The following is an 18,834-nucleotide window of genomic DNA, read 5'->3' as shown; positions in this document are numbered from 1 at the left end:
ATAAATTTCATTTGTTTGTATTTAAATTTTGAGTGGATTGCATTTCTACTAGTTTTCATGTTGGCATTTCTTAATTCAGTTAACACGTAAGCTTTGTCTGAGGTCACAAATGAAGTAATGAGATTCTTAGCAAGTTAAAGAAACCTTTATTTTGTTACAAGATCCCTTTTGATGTCATGAACATCATGTCAGTCTGATCATTAAGAGACTTTTTTCAAATTGTGTGTCTTTTTCACCAAACCCTCTAGTCACATTGTGCTGAGATTCTCAAAAATGTATAACTTGAATATGTCCTTTTAATGTCAGAGTCAATAAAATCAAAACTTATACTAATTGTAACCTTATTTATTTACCTTAATGTTATCAACTGATCTCTGTTATCAGTAGAGGTGAGTCCCAAAGTGATTGCAATTAGTAAATTCTTTTGTATATTAACTGTACACACAAAAATTTACCTGAATTTTTTGGATCATCCTTTGCAATGAGTGTGTCATAAATTTCTTTCATTTGTTCTACCAACAATCCACTATTATGACTCTCTGTAATTGAATGGTTTAAATTAGTTTCATCAGATGAGTTCACAGTAGACTGAGAAAATGATGATGGTTTTCCAAAATGTTTTTGTAATTGTTCACTCAATTTTAGAGGATCTAATTTTTGTTCAGCAAACTGTGGATTTTGTATTACAGGTTCATTGCTTTGTTGTTCTTGGTGATCATAAATTTTATGTTTGTTGGTTATATAATTTAAGTCATTATTATAGATGTTAGAACCATTTTCTATTTTTAATCTTTTTCTTGGAGGTTGATCATCTTCAAAATCATCTGGTGTTAAGTGATTTGGTAAATAAGGATTGGGATAAAATCGCCTTCGTTCTCTAACATCACTGTAATAATAATCTGGATATCTTTTATAAGCACCTGGATATGCATATTGTCTGTAATTTGCAAAATTTATTGCATTTCTTTGATAAAAGTTATCATCTACATGAACCAAGATACCAGGATTGTAATATACAAGTGATGCTTCTTCATGAAATGAAAATTGTCGGCCCATGCTTTCTATTCTATATGGATGTCTCCACATTTTATCTTCATACAAAAATTCATGTCTTGGAACTAGCAGTTCCTAAAAAATACAACATTATTAAATAAAAAAATAATAACAAATAATTATATTAGTAGATATATAACAAATAATTAGATTAGTATAAGATCAGTAGAATTATTAAAGATCATTTAAAAGTAGTGTTAGATGAGTAGTATTAGTGTTTTTAAAAATTTATATAATTGACTCTCTAAAATGACAAGTTATTGTAATTTAAAAGTTAAAATTTTAAAGTTAACTACATTTAAAAGTTAATTTATAAACTGAGCCATTAACTAATCATAATAAAATTTTGATATAAACTTTCATTGCTCATAAAACAATTAGTTTTGAAAGCCATGATTAGAAATAAATAAATAACTTTTTATTCACAACTTAGGAATAACAATAAAGATCTTCATATCTTTCTCCTTTTTCAACACCTCATAATAGATTTTTATGATTGTGCTGGAACTCTTTTAACATTTCCAGATATCAAGGCAGATATATAGCCTGAAACAAAAAGTTGACTCCATCATGAAAGCTGTTTTGTTCCTGAGATGTTGAAAAAGGACAAAATATGAAGACATTTATTGTTACTTCTAATTTGTGATTATTATTATTATATTGTATTAATGTCCTGGCAATTAAATATATTAAATTAATTTTTAAATTTAAAATTTAGGATGAAGACAATAAATTTTGTTCTCTTCTTTTCATTATGCAAAACACTAAAACACATTCAATGTAAAAATACATTTTGACAATTGAGTTCTAGAATGCATTTTGTTGTTGTTTGATTCTTTCTGGTTTCTAAATTTTAGATAAAGTTATTGAAATCTACTTGATTATTTGTTATTTCTAATCATTTTATTAAAATCTGTTATGTTTTTGAAAAACCATCCTTTATCCTGTGATATTTTGGAAGAGGCACACAATATGACAGGAGTGCCAGAAGAAAAATAATCATGGTCATACTGTACAAAAGTCATCATTTACAAGAATTAAATCTAAAGTTCAATCTTTCATCAACTTCTCAATGACCCAACTCAGATCAAATTGAAATGGCTAATAAATCCAAAGCTGTTCCAAGCAAATGAAGCATAGATCTGAATACCAGTCTGCAGATGTTGGTTGTTTAGCCAATTGTTGAATATTCTGTTGAGATATTCATTGCTGATTGGAATACAAGAGGGTTACAATCAGCAATGAATATCTCAACAGAATGTTCCAATATGTACAGATACAACAAGTAAAGTTTCAAGATAAAGAGTGAGATAATGTCTAATTCTTTCTAGAAGGAACAGTTTTACATTGATTTACTAAAGCCAAATCAGCAACTGTATAACATTCCAATATTTTTATGATTTCAAGGCCTGTCAAGAGAGCATATATGACAATACATTATTTGGAGACCTGAGCTCAAGAGACAACCAAGGATAGTAAATCTTAGGTAGAATAGTACAAGGATAGCAAATCTTTGTCCAATATCAAATAGTTAACTCAAATATACCCCACAATGAGAAGTTGGAACATCTGATAAAGGAAACAATCAAAGATTTTTTTAATATCCCACCATCAATATTTCTACTATATTAAAAACATAAATGTAGATTATCCAAAATGGTGTCTTCACCTGTCCTTCTTCACACCAGGATTTGTTTTAGATTGGTTCATGGATTGAAAAAGGACAAGTCAAGACACCGTTTTAAATAGCCTATGTTTGTGTTTTTAATGAACTTTAGAATCCTGGATTATTATTTCTTAAATGTAATTTCAACTACAGTTGAATTTATTTTATCCTACTGCCAGTTGAAAATTCCCGATGTTAAGTGAACATCATAAAATTTTTTGTCAGCTTCCAAACATGGCTATGACAAACAGAGATAAAGGAGAGAGCTGATAATGCTAATGTGAGAGGAGTTATTAAATTATATTTTTCCTGATGGTGGGAACCAACTGCATGGCTGCCTCAGTATGTTTCACTAACAAAGAATAGACACCATCATTGTTGGTGAATTGCTCTGCCAAAGTAAGATGTACAGACATCTATCAAACTACCAATTGAATTCCCATCTGCTTTGACTGTGGACAGCAGGATGCAACTAACATTATTGCTGAGACAGATCCCAGCAAAGACTGACCAGTTCTTCTTTCAACACATTAATTCTTGCTATTGAGGAGTTCTGGAGTCTGGACAACCACTAACACCTGAAAAGATCATATAGTTTCAGTCCATGAGCTGTCAATCCCCTATATATTGACATCACTTGCTGTTCAATCTGCCTCAGGAACCTATTAACTGTTGTTTGTCATCTATTGCTGAAAAACTACTAACTCAAAAGGTAAGGTAACCTCACCTTGTTGAAATCCTCTTACAACTCTTCCATATTGTTGATTCTTTTCTAACATTGTCAATGCACATAACATTCAATCCCTCATGCACACTGGAGCAGCAGTTCAGAAATGTCCAACATCCTGTGTTTTAAATTACACAAGATATTGACTCTGATGTTAAAAGACATTTCTGGTACGGTCAGGACACCACTGAAAATCCTTGAATAATTCATTGATCATGTCTGTTTAGTTTTTGATATTGGAATACTGTAGCAATGACTAGTCCTCAGTCACAATTTCCTAAAGAAACCAATGTCTTACATTCATTCATTTTACATGCATTACATCGTTGTCTTTGCTAATAATATCTGCATTAACTATCTGAAGCTATACTTGATTACATGCAGAGCCATATCATTGTTCACAATTCTCAATGATTGACATCTGGTATTGTGGCATATACCACTACCTCACATTATAGAGAAAATTGTTCTTATCTTGCTGATAAACCAATAATAAACAATGTTTCAACTAATGATTTGATGCCAATATAAAACCTGAACTGTTGACTGATCTGTTGATTCTATTCTCAGAATATGAAACCTTATTTGCTTCAGAAGTACTATTGGAAGGCATCAGAAGGTCAAAGGCAAATTGCTGCCACAGTGAAGCATCAGATTCAAATAAAGAGATTACCCATGATCAAGCAGAAATCTTATCAGGTTTTGTAACTAGAACAATCAAGACAATGAAAAATACACACTATAATAAAGGATATTGATTGGTTCTCATATTATTCTAGAAAGTTTTTTCTGATGTAAACTTACAAAACTTTACACTTAATTCTTTGGACTTAAGTGTTGCATCTACTAATGATGTAATATATAAAGTAAAATCAGAATGTAATGTATCTTTTACTTCAATTAAATCACTTAGTATAGATCACATTACAGCAGAATGTTATAAATATTTATTTGATGAATTTTTAATAATGTTAGAATTGTTTAATGAAATTAAAAGAACTGCAAATTTTGATAATACCATTTTATAAAAAAGATATTGTTAATTAACTTTAAAGGTGATTTAGCTCAGCGGTCCCCAACCTTTTTATCGCCGCGGACCGGTCAAAGTTTGATAATTTTACCACGGCCCACTGAGGGGGGACGTTGATCGTTTATATTTTAGATTGACTTAATTTAATAATTTTAATTTAATTGTATTTAAACATGCCTTCAAAATAAAATACAGTTACACCAAAAAATGAATATAATGTGATTTAACATTTTAATTCACTAGAACGCTAAATCAATGAGAACCCTGAGCTTGTTTCATTGCAAGGAGACGGTTCCCTCTAGGGGTAATAGGAGACAATGACACCCGAAGTGTGTTTCTTACGTCCAGTTTATTCTGTTGTTCCGTCGTCCATTAAAAGTCGCACAAACCCGAGGAAATACACCATAGTAAATAAAATGGAAATAATTTAATGTTCCTTGGGCGGCCCGGTACCGTTTGATCCACGGACCGGTACCGGTCCGCGGCCCGGGGGTTGGGGACCACTGATTTAGCTCATCTAATACTGCTGATTTCTGTAATCAGTAAAATATTTCAACAGATCAAATGAATTTAATAAGTCAAGTATAAGTAGAGCTAATTTTTCCTGTTTAGGTCATATCTTTATTTTAAATGATTTAATGCAAGAAAAACCGAATGAAAAGAGATAAAATTGTACGCATTATTGTCAATTTCAAATAAGCCTTTGATAGCATAAATCATTTCATTTTGTGGTCATTACTTGAAAAAAAAAATGAATATAAATAAATTTTTCTAAAAGCAATAAAAGATGTTTATAAAAAGGGCTACTGAAGGAATAAAAACTTTGGAAAGTAACAATGACTTGCTAGATGATGAAGATGTTAAACTACTACAGTGTAAAAGTACAAATCCAACTTTGAAAAAGCAAAAAATCATTAAGTGGAAATAGATAGTTTATTAAAGGTTACGAGACATTTTAATCTCTCTGTAACAAATTTTCTATAAAAATTTCCATCACATTTGCCATATCTTCAAAGTTTTCATCAAGATTTCTAACGATCATTACAATAATAAAAATTCTGAAGCTGAAAGCAAAGCAAACTGGTGTCAAAAAATAACCTAGTTAATAATGTGATTATGGAAGTAGATATATAGGTTTAAATAAAAAGAAAAATTGATGTCATCAGACAGAAGCACAACCTTTAATCAATTACAAGTTAGAATTTCAACAACATAACCAAAAAATCAGAAATAAACCTGAATAGCACCATTTATTTCATAATTTATATTATATAATATATAGAAAAAGTTACTTTTAGGTCATTTATTTATGTATGCACCTGCCTAATGTAGAGATTTTAAAACAATGATTATTTATTAACTTATTGAACTGGATTTACTAAATATAAATGTATTCCCACTAATTATTTACTGTAAAGAATCAACTAACAAGTACTGTAATATGATTTGATGATTTTAAAAGTAGCAGATTTACTAACCAATTAAATATATATTTAACACATTAACTACTTCCGATTTGATTACAAATTCGCCAATTACCTGCTGTTAACAAATGAAATGGATTAATAATCTGATTCAATGTTGGAAATTGAAATGTTTCAAATAAAATCGGTTTACACTTCGTGAGAAGTTTTACTCCAATGAAACTTAAAATGAGAAGCGTTATCATCTCTGTTCTCGTTTTTAAATCGTTATTTTGTTTTGTACCATATAAATAGCATCATAAAAATTCAAACATCGATATGTAATAATCACCTACCAGATTACTTACGACACTAATGGCGAACGTAAACAAAACTTTGACATTTAATTGTTGCCACCCACCAGTTTATAAATTTTTCAAAAATAATTCTTTAAATTATTAAATAAATTTAATTGTATTATTTTACTAACAAGTAAGATGTTTAATTTAAATTAATTAAAATTAAATTTTAATGGTAATTTTTTTTACTGTTTCGGCACCGATAATGTCTATTATTACATTCATTACAGGTTCGGTGACTCGAAAGAAACGTCTGTTTTAATGTTTATATCGACATTTATTTTTATTCAATTAAATATTTTAATAGTAATAAAATTAGTACTTTAAAAATTATAAACTTGTAGTTTATTAACCATATAAAGATGACCATAAAAATTAATTACTAATTTAAAATAATATTCGTTTCAATTTTTTTGAATATCGAGACTAAAATTCGGGATTAGTTTTTTAATACAAATGATGCTCCAGTATTTTAAAAGGATATAAATCTATATTTGCAAACTAGCAAACAGATCCGGCGTTGCCCGTGTTAAAAAGTAATACGGACAAACATTAAAATGAGAAACCATATTAAAAGTTTGGTCATTTTAGCGTACCATTAATATTTATTACAGTGTCGAGAGAATGAAATCGAGAGAAAATGGAATGTCGAAATTCTAAGGTATTCTATATTTCCCTAGAGAGTATGAATATTGGAGTATGGAAATTTTATAGATTATTATAGATTATATTATTGTAGCAAGATCTCAGAAGACAACAGCAAGATCCTGAGCTCAACCTCTCCTGACTTCAAGTGGCTCATCACTCATACTTAATTAAGAAGTTTAAACTTCCTGATAGTGATGTCGAAATTGAATGTGATGTATCGACAGGTCGCATTCGTCCTTCCGTCTAATTATCGTCGTACTGCCTTCGACACCATTCGTAACCTGGAAGCATCCAGAGTAAGGAGCTCAACCAGGTTGGTTAAAGAGCAATTCGTTTGGCCATCTATCAGTAAGGACTGCCAGACATGGGGACCTATTCTGAGTTGAATCGTTAAGCTAACCAATACGATAAAAACCAGTTTCTATCGGAACCATGTGATTGGCGTTTAATCAACTGTGAAACTGCTATTCTGTGCGTTTGTTTCGTTTTCGGTTCCGATAGCCACGTGCGATAATTAAGCTTTTCTTATCGATCACTCTCGAGCTGCCGTTAGAAACGTAACAAAAGTATAAATAACATGTGGACTTTAGGTGCAAGGTTGATATTACTTCACGAGCAATTCAAGATAAGATAATGCTTTTCGGCTGAATGATTTAAAGAACTTTATCGTCTTCCGAAGTTATTACTATTACACTTATGCAATGAATTACGAGAAAAGCTAGAGCCCGTAGTTCGCTGGCTGCGTTGTCCCTCCTTTGATTACATTTTAACACAGACACACAAAAAAATTTGCTAAAGCTGGTACACGACAATACTAAAAACACGTGTTTCGCTTGGAATACGGCGGGTTGCAGTCATATGACAAAGAGACAATGTTAACTAAATTGTGATTGTAACGGCTATCGATAACATGGAATCCAGATGCATCTCAACTAATTACCCGTAGCGAAACCTACTTAGGTTAACGTGGAGCAGAGAAGAGCGATTTGTCTAAGGTTCGTTAACACAACATGTGCAAGTAATCCTTGTAAAAATGGAGGCCAGTATCATCCACATCAACATAGTTATGCTTGTACTTGTCCGAAAGCTGTTGCAGGAAAACATTGTGATGTAGATATATTTAAGTTAAGGAGACATATCGAATGTCCCGTTTATCGCTTTCGATGAGCTATCAAAAGCTCGTGTTCCCACGTATTTATTCGCTGTAACGCGGTACGTAAGCCTTTACAACCTCCATGCGATGGACCTTACAAAGTCCTCTCATGTACTTGCAAGACATTCACTCTAAGCATAAATGGAAAAGAAACTGTAATTTTCGGTCATTGATCGAACAAAACCCGCCTTTATTCTCACAAAAAGCAGTCGGACCATCTACTCCCAACCTCCTCAACGCCGAGACCAGTGAATACGAAATATGACGTAAAGAATCCAGCGCCACCCCGACAAACTACTACACGCTCCGGCCGACATGTATCCTCTTTTCCCGCTCGTTTCGTGTCGCGAACATTTGTGGGGGAGTATTAGCTGTGGCGGCTAGAAGTCTGACTTCGTAAACAGTTACGTCTATTAGATCCTTTTCAGCCTTGTAGACAGTTTCCTTTTAATTTCTATGGACAAACGAAACACATTCAAAAATATCAATAAATAAAATAGATGAAATTGCGCCGAGGTTACTGAATTCAGTACCTCGGCTTCAATACAGTAAGTCGATGTTGAAACTATAATAGCTAATTGTCATTTGAATAAAAATTTGTATTCATTTAAAACTATTTGGTTATCTAGACATATGATGATTGGAATCAAAATTTTTCAAATTTTTTTACTGATGTCAAACCCCGTTTATATGTTTTTCAAGAAAACTGAAAAATTATCGTACAAGTGAAACTAGTTTTGAATTTCAGAATGAATATAGTCTTCACACAAGTGTGGAGCAACACAAATCAACACCATACACTGAATTTGCACGTGCACTTTAAACAAAAAGTTACATTTAACTATTGATACATACGTAATACATTTCAACAATATGTGAAAGGAAAGTAAACTCAGTGTAAAATTAAGTCATATACTTTAAAAAAATTGACCAACTTTTGTTTGATTTTTCGTTGGACTTGTCATACACTGTGCCAGTTTGTGGAATAAGTTGTCTCCTGAGGAAACACCATTCACCTAAAGAATGAAAAAGTCAATATAAAACAGTGTTTCTCAACCTTTTACTCATTGCGAACCAGTAATTATCTGCAACTACTAGCTGTTACTCGCGACTTCGCCCGCGGGGGTTTTGTAAGCAAACCCCATTTATATTCAGTATTTCAACAACCATAGTAATTGTTATATAACACCTATCGCTGAGAATGATGGGAAGTGCTCAAAATCAAACAAACTATTTTCAATTTGATCAGTTTTCTGAAACGTTAACAATCATTCTATAATCGAACCAATATGCAGTAGGGATTGTAAATTTACCGACTTTTTCATTTACCGGTAATTCGGTAAATGAAAATTAAAATACCGGTTTACCGGTAAATTACCGGTAAGTTTTTTTCTTGAAAAATAAAATTAAGGTAACAAAAAATATAAGTCATTATGATTTCCATTTCACATTTTTATTTCAAAGATATCAAATATAAAAAATATAAAAATTAAAGTGTTATTCTAAACAAACTATAATAATAAATATAGAAATAAACAGAAATAAAATAATACAGAAAAATAAAAATACAACAGAAATAATATATAGTACCTAATACCATTTTATTGATTACCATTTTTTAAAATTAACTTCTCAAGAAACTTAAATTATTTATAGTCTTATCTCCTAATTTTGATCTAATTTTTGTACAAAATAATCCAGATCCCGAGAATACCCTTTCTGATTTAACACTTGTTGGACGAATGGTCATTAAATTAAAATTAAACAAAAAGTATTTCACATAAAATTAATAATGAGGTATATTGTTGCTTACACTTACCTGTTTTTTTTTTTCGACGTCTCTTTAGCCCATTTAAATATCTATAAACACAATATTTTCTACATAGAAATTTCTAGTATGGATTTTTCATTTACCGAATTACCGGTAAATTTCAAAAATTTACCGGTAAGTTTACCGAATGTTTTTTTGTCAATTTATCGGTTAACCGGTAAATCGGTAAACCGGTATACAATCCCTAATATGCAGTAACAAATTCGAATTTAAAACGGTTCGAACATTTGGTTAAACCAAATGTTCGAACCATTCGAAATGTTCGAATCAAAATCAGTGACTCAGTCAGCAGTCAGTCAGTGACTCAGTCAGCAGTCAGGACAAGTAATTTTATATATTTAGACTAGCTGTTACCCGCGACTTCGCCCGCGGAGGTTTTAAAACGGTTCGAACATTTGGTTAAAATATCGAAATATATAAAAACATTTATAACAATGTCTGAAATATTATCAATTTAATACACCTAAGTAATTAATGAAGACTAAACGTAGTTTAAAACAAAATATTGCATCTAAAATAGCACAGTAGAAGCCGTTTTTCCGGTTAAGCCTTAATGCTCTCCCTCTCCCCACCGCGGGAAAATTTCGAAAAATCCCTTCTAAAATACAGGCAAGTTACCCTTAAAAAGAGCTCTCGGAAGGCATTTCTCCTGGGCAGATCGCCCAAGTGTTGCGCGTTGCCGTAACTTAACAAAACAAACAAACAAACACCTGCGAACTACCCTTTTTTCTCTAATCTCATAAAATACAGCTGGTTTTCGAGATTGCAAGATTGAGCCACAAGTAACAGATTGAGATATTTGTAGGGCTCTAGCTGCTACATTTCGGCGTCTTACTACTTTTTGGGCCACTTTAAAAATAATTTGGGCTATATTTCGAGGAATTCTGCTTTACTCTTTATAAAACTTATCTGGAAACCTGTAAGGTTCTCACCAGACACGTGCTGTTTACCTTCACATTTATATTATTATTAATTGACGAAAATAGCGTCTGTATACGAATTCGTATTATTTTTACTTAATAAATTATTGATACATCAGTTACATGTCATTTGACATATTGTACAGATATATGTAAATCTCGAATAATTCGAAGTCGCGATTAATTCGTCCCTTGAATTCGAACTAAGAGGATTTTCTGTAATGATATACATAACTAAATTAGTACTATAGAAACGGCAGCACCGCTTTCTTTCTCAATTTTTTTTTTTTTCATAAACAGACGTATTTGAGAGCCATTTGCAAAACAAATATACAGTTGTGGCCGCCAGCGCCAGAGATCCTGAACACTGTCTGGCAACACTTGCCAAGATCACGAACTCTGTCTGGCAACACTTGCCAACAAGAGTCGCTGGCAACGTCAAAAAAAGAAAAGGCGCGAAAGTTCGTTGGATTTTGTCCGGGTGTTGCCCGAGGATGTCTGTGACAGTTCTAACCTTTTCTAATAAAGTTCTTTTTTGTTACTGTTCGTGTTTGCCTGCTTAATGTTAGATCTAAACATCAGTAGGATCGAATGACAAACAGTAATACCTCGACTTACGCGAACCCGGAGTTACGCGATTTTCAAATCTCGTCGATTCGTCTTTTGTTTGAGCGTCACGCAGCTCTTAATTACTCACTCCCCCTTATTATTGTTCAGCTTACATGTTCGGACGTGTCGCGCAGAATCGACACAAAGCCACAATTTAGTTTGTGTTATTTATTTCTGTGTTTGTTATATCTACGGAGACTCGAGAGACTCTATGTGGTGATTTCTTGTAACCGGGAACGAATCAAAAGACGAGATAAGATTAACGAGAACATTTATTAGCTTACATACATCCGACTTAGATTTTACACAAATTGTGAAATTATATCCCGACTTACGCGAATTCGACTTACACGGTTATTGCTCGGTCCCACCTATCGCGTAAGTTCGGGGTATTACTGTACCTTGTTGCTGCCGACCCATATTAAAAACGCTATAAACAAAAAAACCGTACGACTACTTACCGACTCCGCACCATCCTGACCTCGTGTCCGTCGTGAAGGATCACGTTGGACGGCGGGCGCTCTATCTGGCACATATAAAACGCGTCACGTGGTCCGCTTCGCTGTCACTCATATCAGCCACGTGACCACTGATATCCTGAGAAATTTTCGGACTTTCTATAGTTAATATAATTACGAATTGACGTTTAAATGAGAAAATCGAGTCTGAAGATTTGTAAAACGTATTTATAAAGTAATGAATCAAGTCGAAAACACTCATATAGGCTACGAAGCATATTTATATTTTAAATTAAATAAACGTCTTTATTTGTGCTAGTCAACTTAGCAATGAGTACAAATAATACATACAGATGAAGATATCAGAAATTACATAATTGAGTAAAAATAATGCATAAATAATGACTGTTGTCATTGAAATATAGTAACAGAAATTCATTAATTTGACATAAAAATATATCCAACAGTGGCCAAGCGGATAAAACCACTGAACACTGGTAATTAGTTGGTTATGGGTTCAAGACTCGTCAAAATCAACCCATGTGGAATTTCCCGTTTGTAACACTTATGGGCAGTCTCCCATAGAAAGTTTTTTCGGAAGTCATCCCTCTCAGGAGATCGCCCACGTGTCGCGTTGCCGTACACAAACAATCCAATCGATATGAAATATACGAAATTCAAACAATATACGTTGAAATTTTTATACATAGAAAACTTGTAATTACAAGTAATTTAGGAACAAAATCATTCTGGCGTGTAAAAAATTTTAAATCGCCAAATAAACGCTACTTAAAATCTACTCCCAACAAATTGACACGAATTTGGTCTATCCGTTCATTTGATTGATATTAAATGAAATTTTTATGTCGCAATATGAAAAATAAAAACAAAATTCTTCAAAATTGCATGTTTTACAGTGGTGAATATTTTCCTTCCAGATACTTAAATTAGAATTAAAAATTACACAGAATGCAGATAATACAGAATATCATTTTTATTATACTGTATATTCATCTATAAATACAGTTAAATACGAGTTCGAAATTTATGGCTTTACAATCTATTTAAAGTTGTCAAAATCAGTTCATTGGATGATGTAAAATGAAGAGACAGAATTTATCTTTAAACAACAAACATCAGAAGTGATTGCTGTATTACATTTGAATATCCATTTACGTATCATCCTTCCGTCACATCCGGGATTTTAACGTCATATATCGGTGGCAAACTGTCACATTCGGGTTATTTGTCAAATCCGAGTGTTACTGTCAAGTCCGGGTTAAATGTCCAATCCGGGAGTCTGTCACAAATCGATAAAATGCTTTCCACTTGACCGGCGCCTGCTTTAACCAGATACTGCGCCAGAAGATCCCTCTTTCTTCTCTCAAAAGGTACGCCAATTTCTTTCTCGAATTACTCTGCAATGTCTGCAAAATTAAATCCAATATTAAATTTTTCGTCAAAGAAAAAATCGAATGAAGAGAACGCGCAATCTGCCAAAATGTGCACTTACTCAGATATTGGCTATCGTATCCCTGGTTGCAATATTGTTGAAGGTTGTTTGAATAAACATCGGTTTTGGATTTCTCGCCTCTGCCGAAACAACAGAAAGGGAAGTTCCAGCCTATCTTGGACTTCTCTTTATTTGCAGGCGGACCTCTGGACACTGTGCGCTGGGAATTGGCTTTTATTTCCAGCTCCTTTTCGTACTTCATAAAAGCCTCTCTGAGTCTTGCTAGCTTGGCTTCGTCCCAATGAATCTTGGTATTCTCCCGCTCTGTACGTTCGGGAGGATGCTCTGAAGACTCCGAAGAAGGCCCATTGACGTCTGGATCCTTCTGACACTCCGAAGACTCTGACGGAAGTCCTTCATCTTCTGGATCCTTCGGATATTCCGAAGATTCTGGCGGAAGCCCACAGACTTCTGCGTCCGGAAGAGAATCATTCGCTTCTTCCTCTCTCTCCTCAACCTTCTCTTCTCTTGGAGGTCTTCGTCCGAAGATCCTTCCAATCCATCTCCAAAAACTCTTCTTTTCACTCATTCTCAAAAATCGCAAGAAAACTCTCCAACAAAAGCGCTTCGAAATAATAATCGAAAAAGAAAGGTATTGTTGGCGCGCGTCAACAATTCTTTGTTGTCCACAGAACTTAATTAATTTTAGAAATTTCGTTTTCTACCCCTCAAAAGAACTTAAAATATTTTAAATCACTCTTTGGTCGGTTCTTGAGTGTTATAATTTTTCTTCAATAATTTCGAAAACAAAAGAATATTTCGAGAGAATTAATCAGAAATAAGAAGAAATTTATTAGGCTATGCACTTTCATAGCTTAAATATAAACTTTAATTTCAATATCTTTGTACGAGAAGGATATAATCAAACTTTAATACAGTATAACCTTCGTCTGTATAGCGCCGTTCTCCTAAAGCACCAACAAGTACTGTCAGCGGATGTTTTCAGTTCAGTTATAACTGATTTATGGAAGAATTCTTCAGTATCTGAATTCGTAAATGTCCGATTTTCCATTACGAATCATAATCTTATCACCAAATCACGTGACTTGCAAATTCGTTAACGATGTCTACACACTTGTTTTAGTGCATACTAGCGACGTCTGCCTAGAATTTAGTAGATAGAAAAGAAGCATTTGTCTTCGCACATCCGAATACCTTGTATTCTCTGATAAACACGACAAATACAGAGCGAAGTAGAAAGAACAATTATAGGAGTAACGCCAGTAGGAGACCTCCTATTAGATTATTATTCCTAACAGGAAAATAGTTGCAAATTGAGTACATTATAATTCTATGTTATCTATGATTAATCTGTCTTTGCTTTACAGTGTTTACATATGTGTTCATGGAGAGTTACAAAACAGTTTTTACATTCTCCAATCATTTACCATTATGTTTAAATTTAAAAACACAATAAATAAAAGTATTGGGAGCTTCGTTAGATTACATGGTATCAGATTTTAAGCTCACATGTCTGGCCTGAAAGAGTCGCCGTGACACAGGTGAGGGTGAACATTTGCGAAATATTGTGAGGATATTCCTCAGATCAGTGGATTTTCCAACCCGCGTGCCCCGACACAACTATATCGCGAGAGTGCCTCAGGTGTGTCGCGGAAATATTAAATATTTTTTTAGAACATTAAATAAGCTGTTTTTTTTAATTCCGTTTATCTTTCATCTTTATAACGTTGGCCTGGCGAAGTAAGAAGGTATCCTCGAAATCCATCAGAATATCCTCGAAACTTCGAAGTTTGATAAGTTTTAAAGCCAACATATTTGCTATAATAATTTATTGGGTTGCAATTTTTTCAAATTGTAAACCTATAAATTCCCACTGTTGTCCGTTTGCCTGTATGCCATCTTTCCTAAATCTTGAGAACGGCATTAGAATGATTAGATAGATAAAATCCGAGAAGATACCTGGAAACTTTTGCGGTAATAGGCCCCGATTAACTATATATAGTCTATATGAATGTCTGGTGCAAACTCGAAGTTACTTTACTTCAATTCAAACATTTTCCCCTGAAAAGTGTTAGATAGATGATCTATTGCTAACAGAAAAGTATGACATACAGGGGCAAGACACTACAGTACTAATCTGAAGTGGAGATCATATATTTTAAATTAAATAAATTAAGAATATGATTAAAAATTGCTGCCCGGCATTGCGACGATGTCACAATAAATAATTGCTCGTTATTCTTATGTATGCTTATCTAGATTAACTAGAGTTACTCTACGTAACATAATATGTGCATTAAATCTAAATAACTATTTAAATGTCACCCATAATCAATTGCGCCAGCGTCGGTACGGTCAAATATTCTTCTACAGACTGGCACCAGTCAATGGACTGGCGGTTGAAAAACACTGCTTTAGAGTTTGAAATTTAAATCTGTTCCAATATTAGAAATATATTTTCATGTATATGACTCTTTCTCAAATCCATTAAAATTAAAGAGTAAGAAAAATAAACCAAATTAAGAAAATATAGGTCTAAACGAGAGAACAAAAATACTGAAAAAAATTAAATAATTAATTTAATAACTTTGCGATGATAGTTATTCATATCTCTACCTATCAATAATGTTAACTTTATTTTAAAATGTTGATAAAATAGCGTCTGACGTAAATACAAGAATTTGCACATCTGTTGTACATTTCTCAGTTTAAACAGGTAAATAATATTCTTAAATTTTTTTCTCAATTTAGATTAAGAAGTATGTATCATTATCACAACAAAAGTGTTAAATAGTATTTAATTCTTTATGTATATCTAATTAAAATAAACATTTTATTTTTGAAATACCTCGTATAGAATAATGCATATTTCTACAAAAGAGGAGGCTAGAATGGCCGCTCGTTAAGAGATTCTCTTTCAACTGTAATAGATTGGTTTTATAAAGAAACTTTTGTCATTCAGATAGATAATTTCGTTTAGATCTTTGTTCTCCATCTTTCATCTATGTTTGACGTTCTCGTTTCGGATTAAGTCTGTTCGTAACGACCTTAATAGTAATTTAATGCATCGTTCGATAGAAATCTTGCGAAACATATTTGAATAATGGATTACATTTTAAATGAAATTTTGTTAAATATAAAAAGTAAGACTACAGATTATTTAGTCAATTTTTTTTTCGATTATTATCCTTTTTTTATTAATTTTGTACGTATACTTAATCCTTAACAATTTTAGTTACTGATGAGAGGCCGTAATAAAAAGTCGGCCCGAAATGTATTTAATAATGTATGTAATCAACTAAATAAATATAATTAAACTTTACATTACCGATAGATTTTCTGTATACCTGCAGACTCACTATTACGGAATTTTCAAGAATTATTAAATACAATACTTAACATTATATTAATAATAAAAATTGGCAATATTATCTATATTAATGGACTGTAATTATAGAAAAATTATGTATGTAATCAAATATTTTGTAATTTCTCTATAATAAAAATTAAAATGACGATTTTCAGATTTTTAAAGCATTTAAATCATGAGGAAGAAAAGCGTTTTTATTCTGTTAATTTTCTCAATGTTACTTCCATCTTATTCTTGGCCAATGGTAAGTTCTCTAATTATTTTCATTTCATTAATTTATAGTACAAAGGATTTGAACATGTATAGTGAATTTAATTAAAAGCGTAATTAAACGAAGGTAACTATTTTAGAGTAATCAAGAATCACAAGAAGAAATTCAATGTTCATCTGATGATGATTGTAAGAAGAACGAATGCTGTGCTTCATCCACAGTTTTCCTTTATCCTTTTCCAACCTCGGTTATCTGTAAGTATAAAATTTAATTTTAACATTTAGACATTGTTGTCATCATCATTAACATCATCTGAGAAATCATACAGTAATATCAAACCATTATCAAACATTGATTTTATTTTAGAAACATGATTTTCTAATTTTCAGTTTGGAGTTTTCCTTCAAACTAACTCAATCTTTATAAATTCAATAAAATTATAAATACTAGACTAACTTTTAAGTCTTAAACGCTTTAAGTTTGCCCCCATAATATACTTCTCTGAAAACCTCTTTATTAAATAATTTGATTTTCTTAAAAACGTTGGAAAATATGTTTTAATTAAATATATATTTTTACAGGGAAGTGTGTACCTTTAGGAAAAGAAGGAGATTGGTGCAATACTCTGAAGAACAATTACTGTCCTTGTAAATCTGGATTTCATTGTAGATCTAAAAGTGATTGGTTTTTTGGAACAGGCAATTGTGAACGTAAAAAATAATTTTAAAATTTATCCTCATTGATTTATTCGCTTATTAAATGATACAATAATAGATAATCAATCATTTTACAAAAATATTTGAAATTGCCCTTACGTGTATTATTTATCAACACATTGAAATAAAATGTTTTATGGAATTACTGTATGTAGAAATATGTTTATCAATTACAGGCCTCTATCTTAAATTTACTATCACACTTATTTAAACTGCCATGTTTTCAAATATAAAAATCCAGCAACGAGTTGCGTAACTTTTCCGGCATGTGTTTAAAATTATGTGCGGTGCTATCTGTTATGAGATTTTATTTTAAAATATTGTTTATATTATAAATAATAATAATAATATAAACATCAATGATACAAAATCTTACCACTAGAGTGGCGCCATTACTGATATGCAGTTGAACCTTGTATTACAGGTACTGTACAGTATTTAGAAGAAGGCTTCGTATTGTAAACAACGAGCGAGCATTAGTTCTAACTTATTCCGCTGCGGAAAACAGCGCCAATAGCGAAAATTTTATTTTGTGGTATTTTCTGGTCATAATTACAAGTTATGAATGCTTTATTCGTAACTATTATTATTTTAAAATGAAGATAAGTTAAATGACATATTAATGTTATTAAACTTCTGTGTTATTGTTGGAATTAAATTAAGTTTGCGGTATCAAAAAACCATAAACTTTTCCCGAGTTATTCATTCATTCGACAAGAACCGTAATACAGTAGTAACAAAAAATAAACTTAAAACGATTATAACAACAGCGTTTATAGTGGTGAAAGTTTAAAGGTCGTGTTACGAAGATTTGCCAGCCACTTTAGAATGGGAGATATTCGGTATTCTGGCATTTATGACGTAATTTATGATCTTAACAGCTCTATAGTGTAGCTTAGGTGTAACTTTTTTTTTATAAGTCATTTATTAAAAAAAAAAAAGCAAAACTGTTTGAAAAATTACACCTCGAAGATTACAAAGCAGACAAATCCCTATGTCGATTTTTATTATTCGTTTAGACCAATAAATGATGTTACACGTGCAAGAATATCGAACACATTTCTCACTCTGAAGTGGCTGGCAAATCGCCCTAACTCGACATTCGAACTCTGCCTAAACCGACTTTCGTCCATCCTTCCGTTCATAACAAGTTTCATTTTTCTTTGTCGTTCTCCTGACCACGTGGTTTTTTGATGAATTAATGAT

At 32.2% G+C, this 18,834-nt stretch overlaps 3 protein-coding genes across 3 annotated transcripts; 1 reads left to right on the top strand and 2 right to left on the bottom strand.

The window, feature by feature from the left end:
* Nucleotides 1-411: 411 nt before the first annotated feature.
* Nucleotides 412-11,897, bottom strand: LOC111630180. The gene is made up of 3 exons (XM_023374241.1): nucleotides 11,861-11,897; nucleotides 8,975-9,055; nucleotides 412-1,128 (listed from the first exon to the last, which is right to left on the bottom strand). The coding sequence occupies exons 2-3, from the start codon at nucleotides 9,002-9,004 to the stop codon at nucleotides 412-414; spliced, it is 747 nt and encodes a 248-aa protein (XP_023230009.1). The 5' UTR covers nucleotides 9,005-9,055; nucleotides 11,861-11,897.
* Nucleotides 11,898-12,899: 1,002 nt separating this feature from the next.
* LOC111630177 lies at nucleotides 12,900-13,956 on the bottom strand. The gene is made up of 2 exons (XM_023374238.1): nucleotides 13,371-13,956; nucleotides 12,900-13,284 (listed from the first exon to the last, which is right to left on the bottom strand). Exons 1-2 carry the CDS (start codon nucleotides 13,897-13,899, stop codon nucleotides 13,271-13,273), a joined length of 543 nt encoding a protein of 180 aa, XP_023230006.1. The 5' UTR covers nucleotides 13,900-13,956; the 3' UTR covers nucleotides 12,900-13,270.
* Nucleotides 13,957-15,969: 2,013 nt separating this feature from the next.
* On the top strand, nucleotides 15,970-17,737 carry LOC111630178. The gene is made up of 4 exons (XM_023374239.1): nucleotides 15,970-16,047; nucleotides 16,857-16,945; nucleotides 17,052-17,166; nucleotides 17,494-17,737. Exons 2-4 carry the CDS (start codon nucleotides 16,877-16,879, stop codon nucleotides 17,631-17,633), a joined length of 324 nt encoding a protein of 107 aa, XP_023230007.1. The 5' UTR covers nucleotides 15,970-16,047; nucleotides 16,857-16,876; the 3' UTR covers nucleotides 17,634-17,737.
* Nucleotides 17,738-18,834: the final 1,097 nt, after the last annotated feature.

Source organism: Centruroides sculpturatus, unplaced genomic scaffold (genome assembly GCF_000671375.1).
Source record: "Centruroides sculpturatus isolate CEXI.00-Female unplaced genomic scaffold, Cexi_2.0 scaffold577, whole genome shotgun sequence".
NCBI classification, from domain to species: Eukaryota; Metazoa; Arthropoda; class Arachnida; order Scorpiones; family Buthidae; genus Centruroides; species Centruroides sculpturatus.
The sequence above is the reverse complement of the archived record's forward strand: the minus strand, read 5'-3'. Positions and strand labels throughout refer to the sequence as shown.

Bases quoted from the DNA above. Each gene is read 5' to 3' on its own strand.
- LOC111630180 (XM_023374241.1), bottom strand. From the start codon at position 9,004: ATGACAAGTCCAACGAAAAATCAAACAAAA. The intron at 1,129-8,974 runs GTTGGTCAATTT...TGTATTTTTTAG, and splicing joins CAACGAAAAATCAAACAAAA to GAACTGCTAGTTCCAAGACA.
- LOC111630177 (XM_023374238.1), bottom strand. From the start codon at position 13,899: ATGAGTGAAAAGAAGAGTTTTTGGAGATGGATTGGAAGGATCTTCGGA.
- LOC111630178 (XM_023374239.1), top strand. From the start codon at position 16,877: ATGAGGAAGAAAAGCGTTTTTATTCTGTTAATTTTCTCAATGTTACTT. The intron at 16,946-17,051 runs GTAAGTTCTCTA...TAACTATTTTAG, and splicing joins CATCTTATTCTTGGCCAATG to AGTAATCAAGAATCACAAGA. The intron at 17,167-17,493 runs GTAAGTATAAAA...ATATTTTTACAG, and splicing joins TTTTCCAACCTCGGTTATCT to GGAAGTGTGTACCTTTAGGA.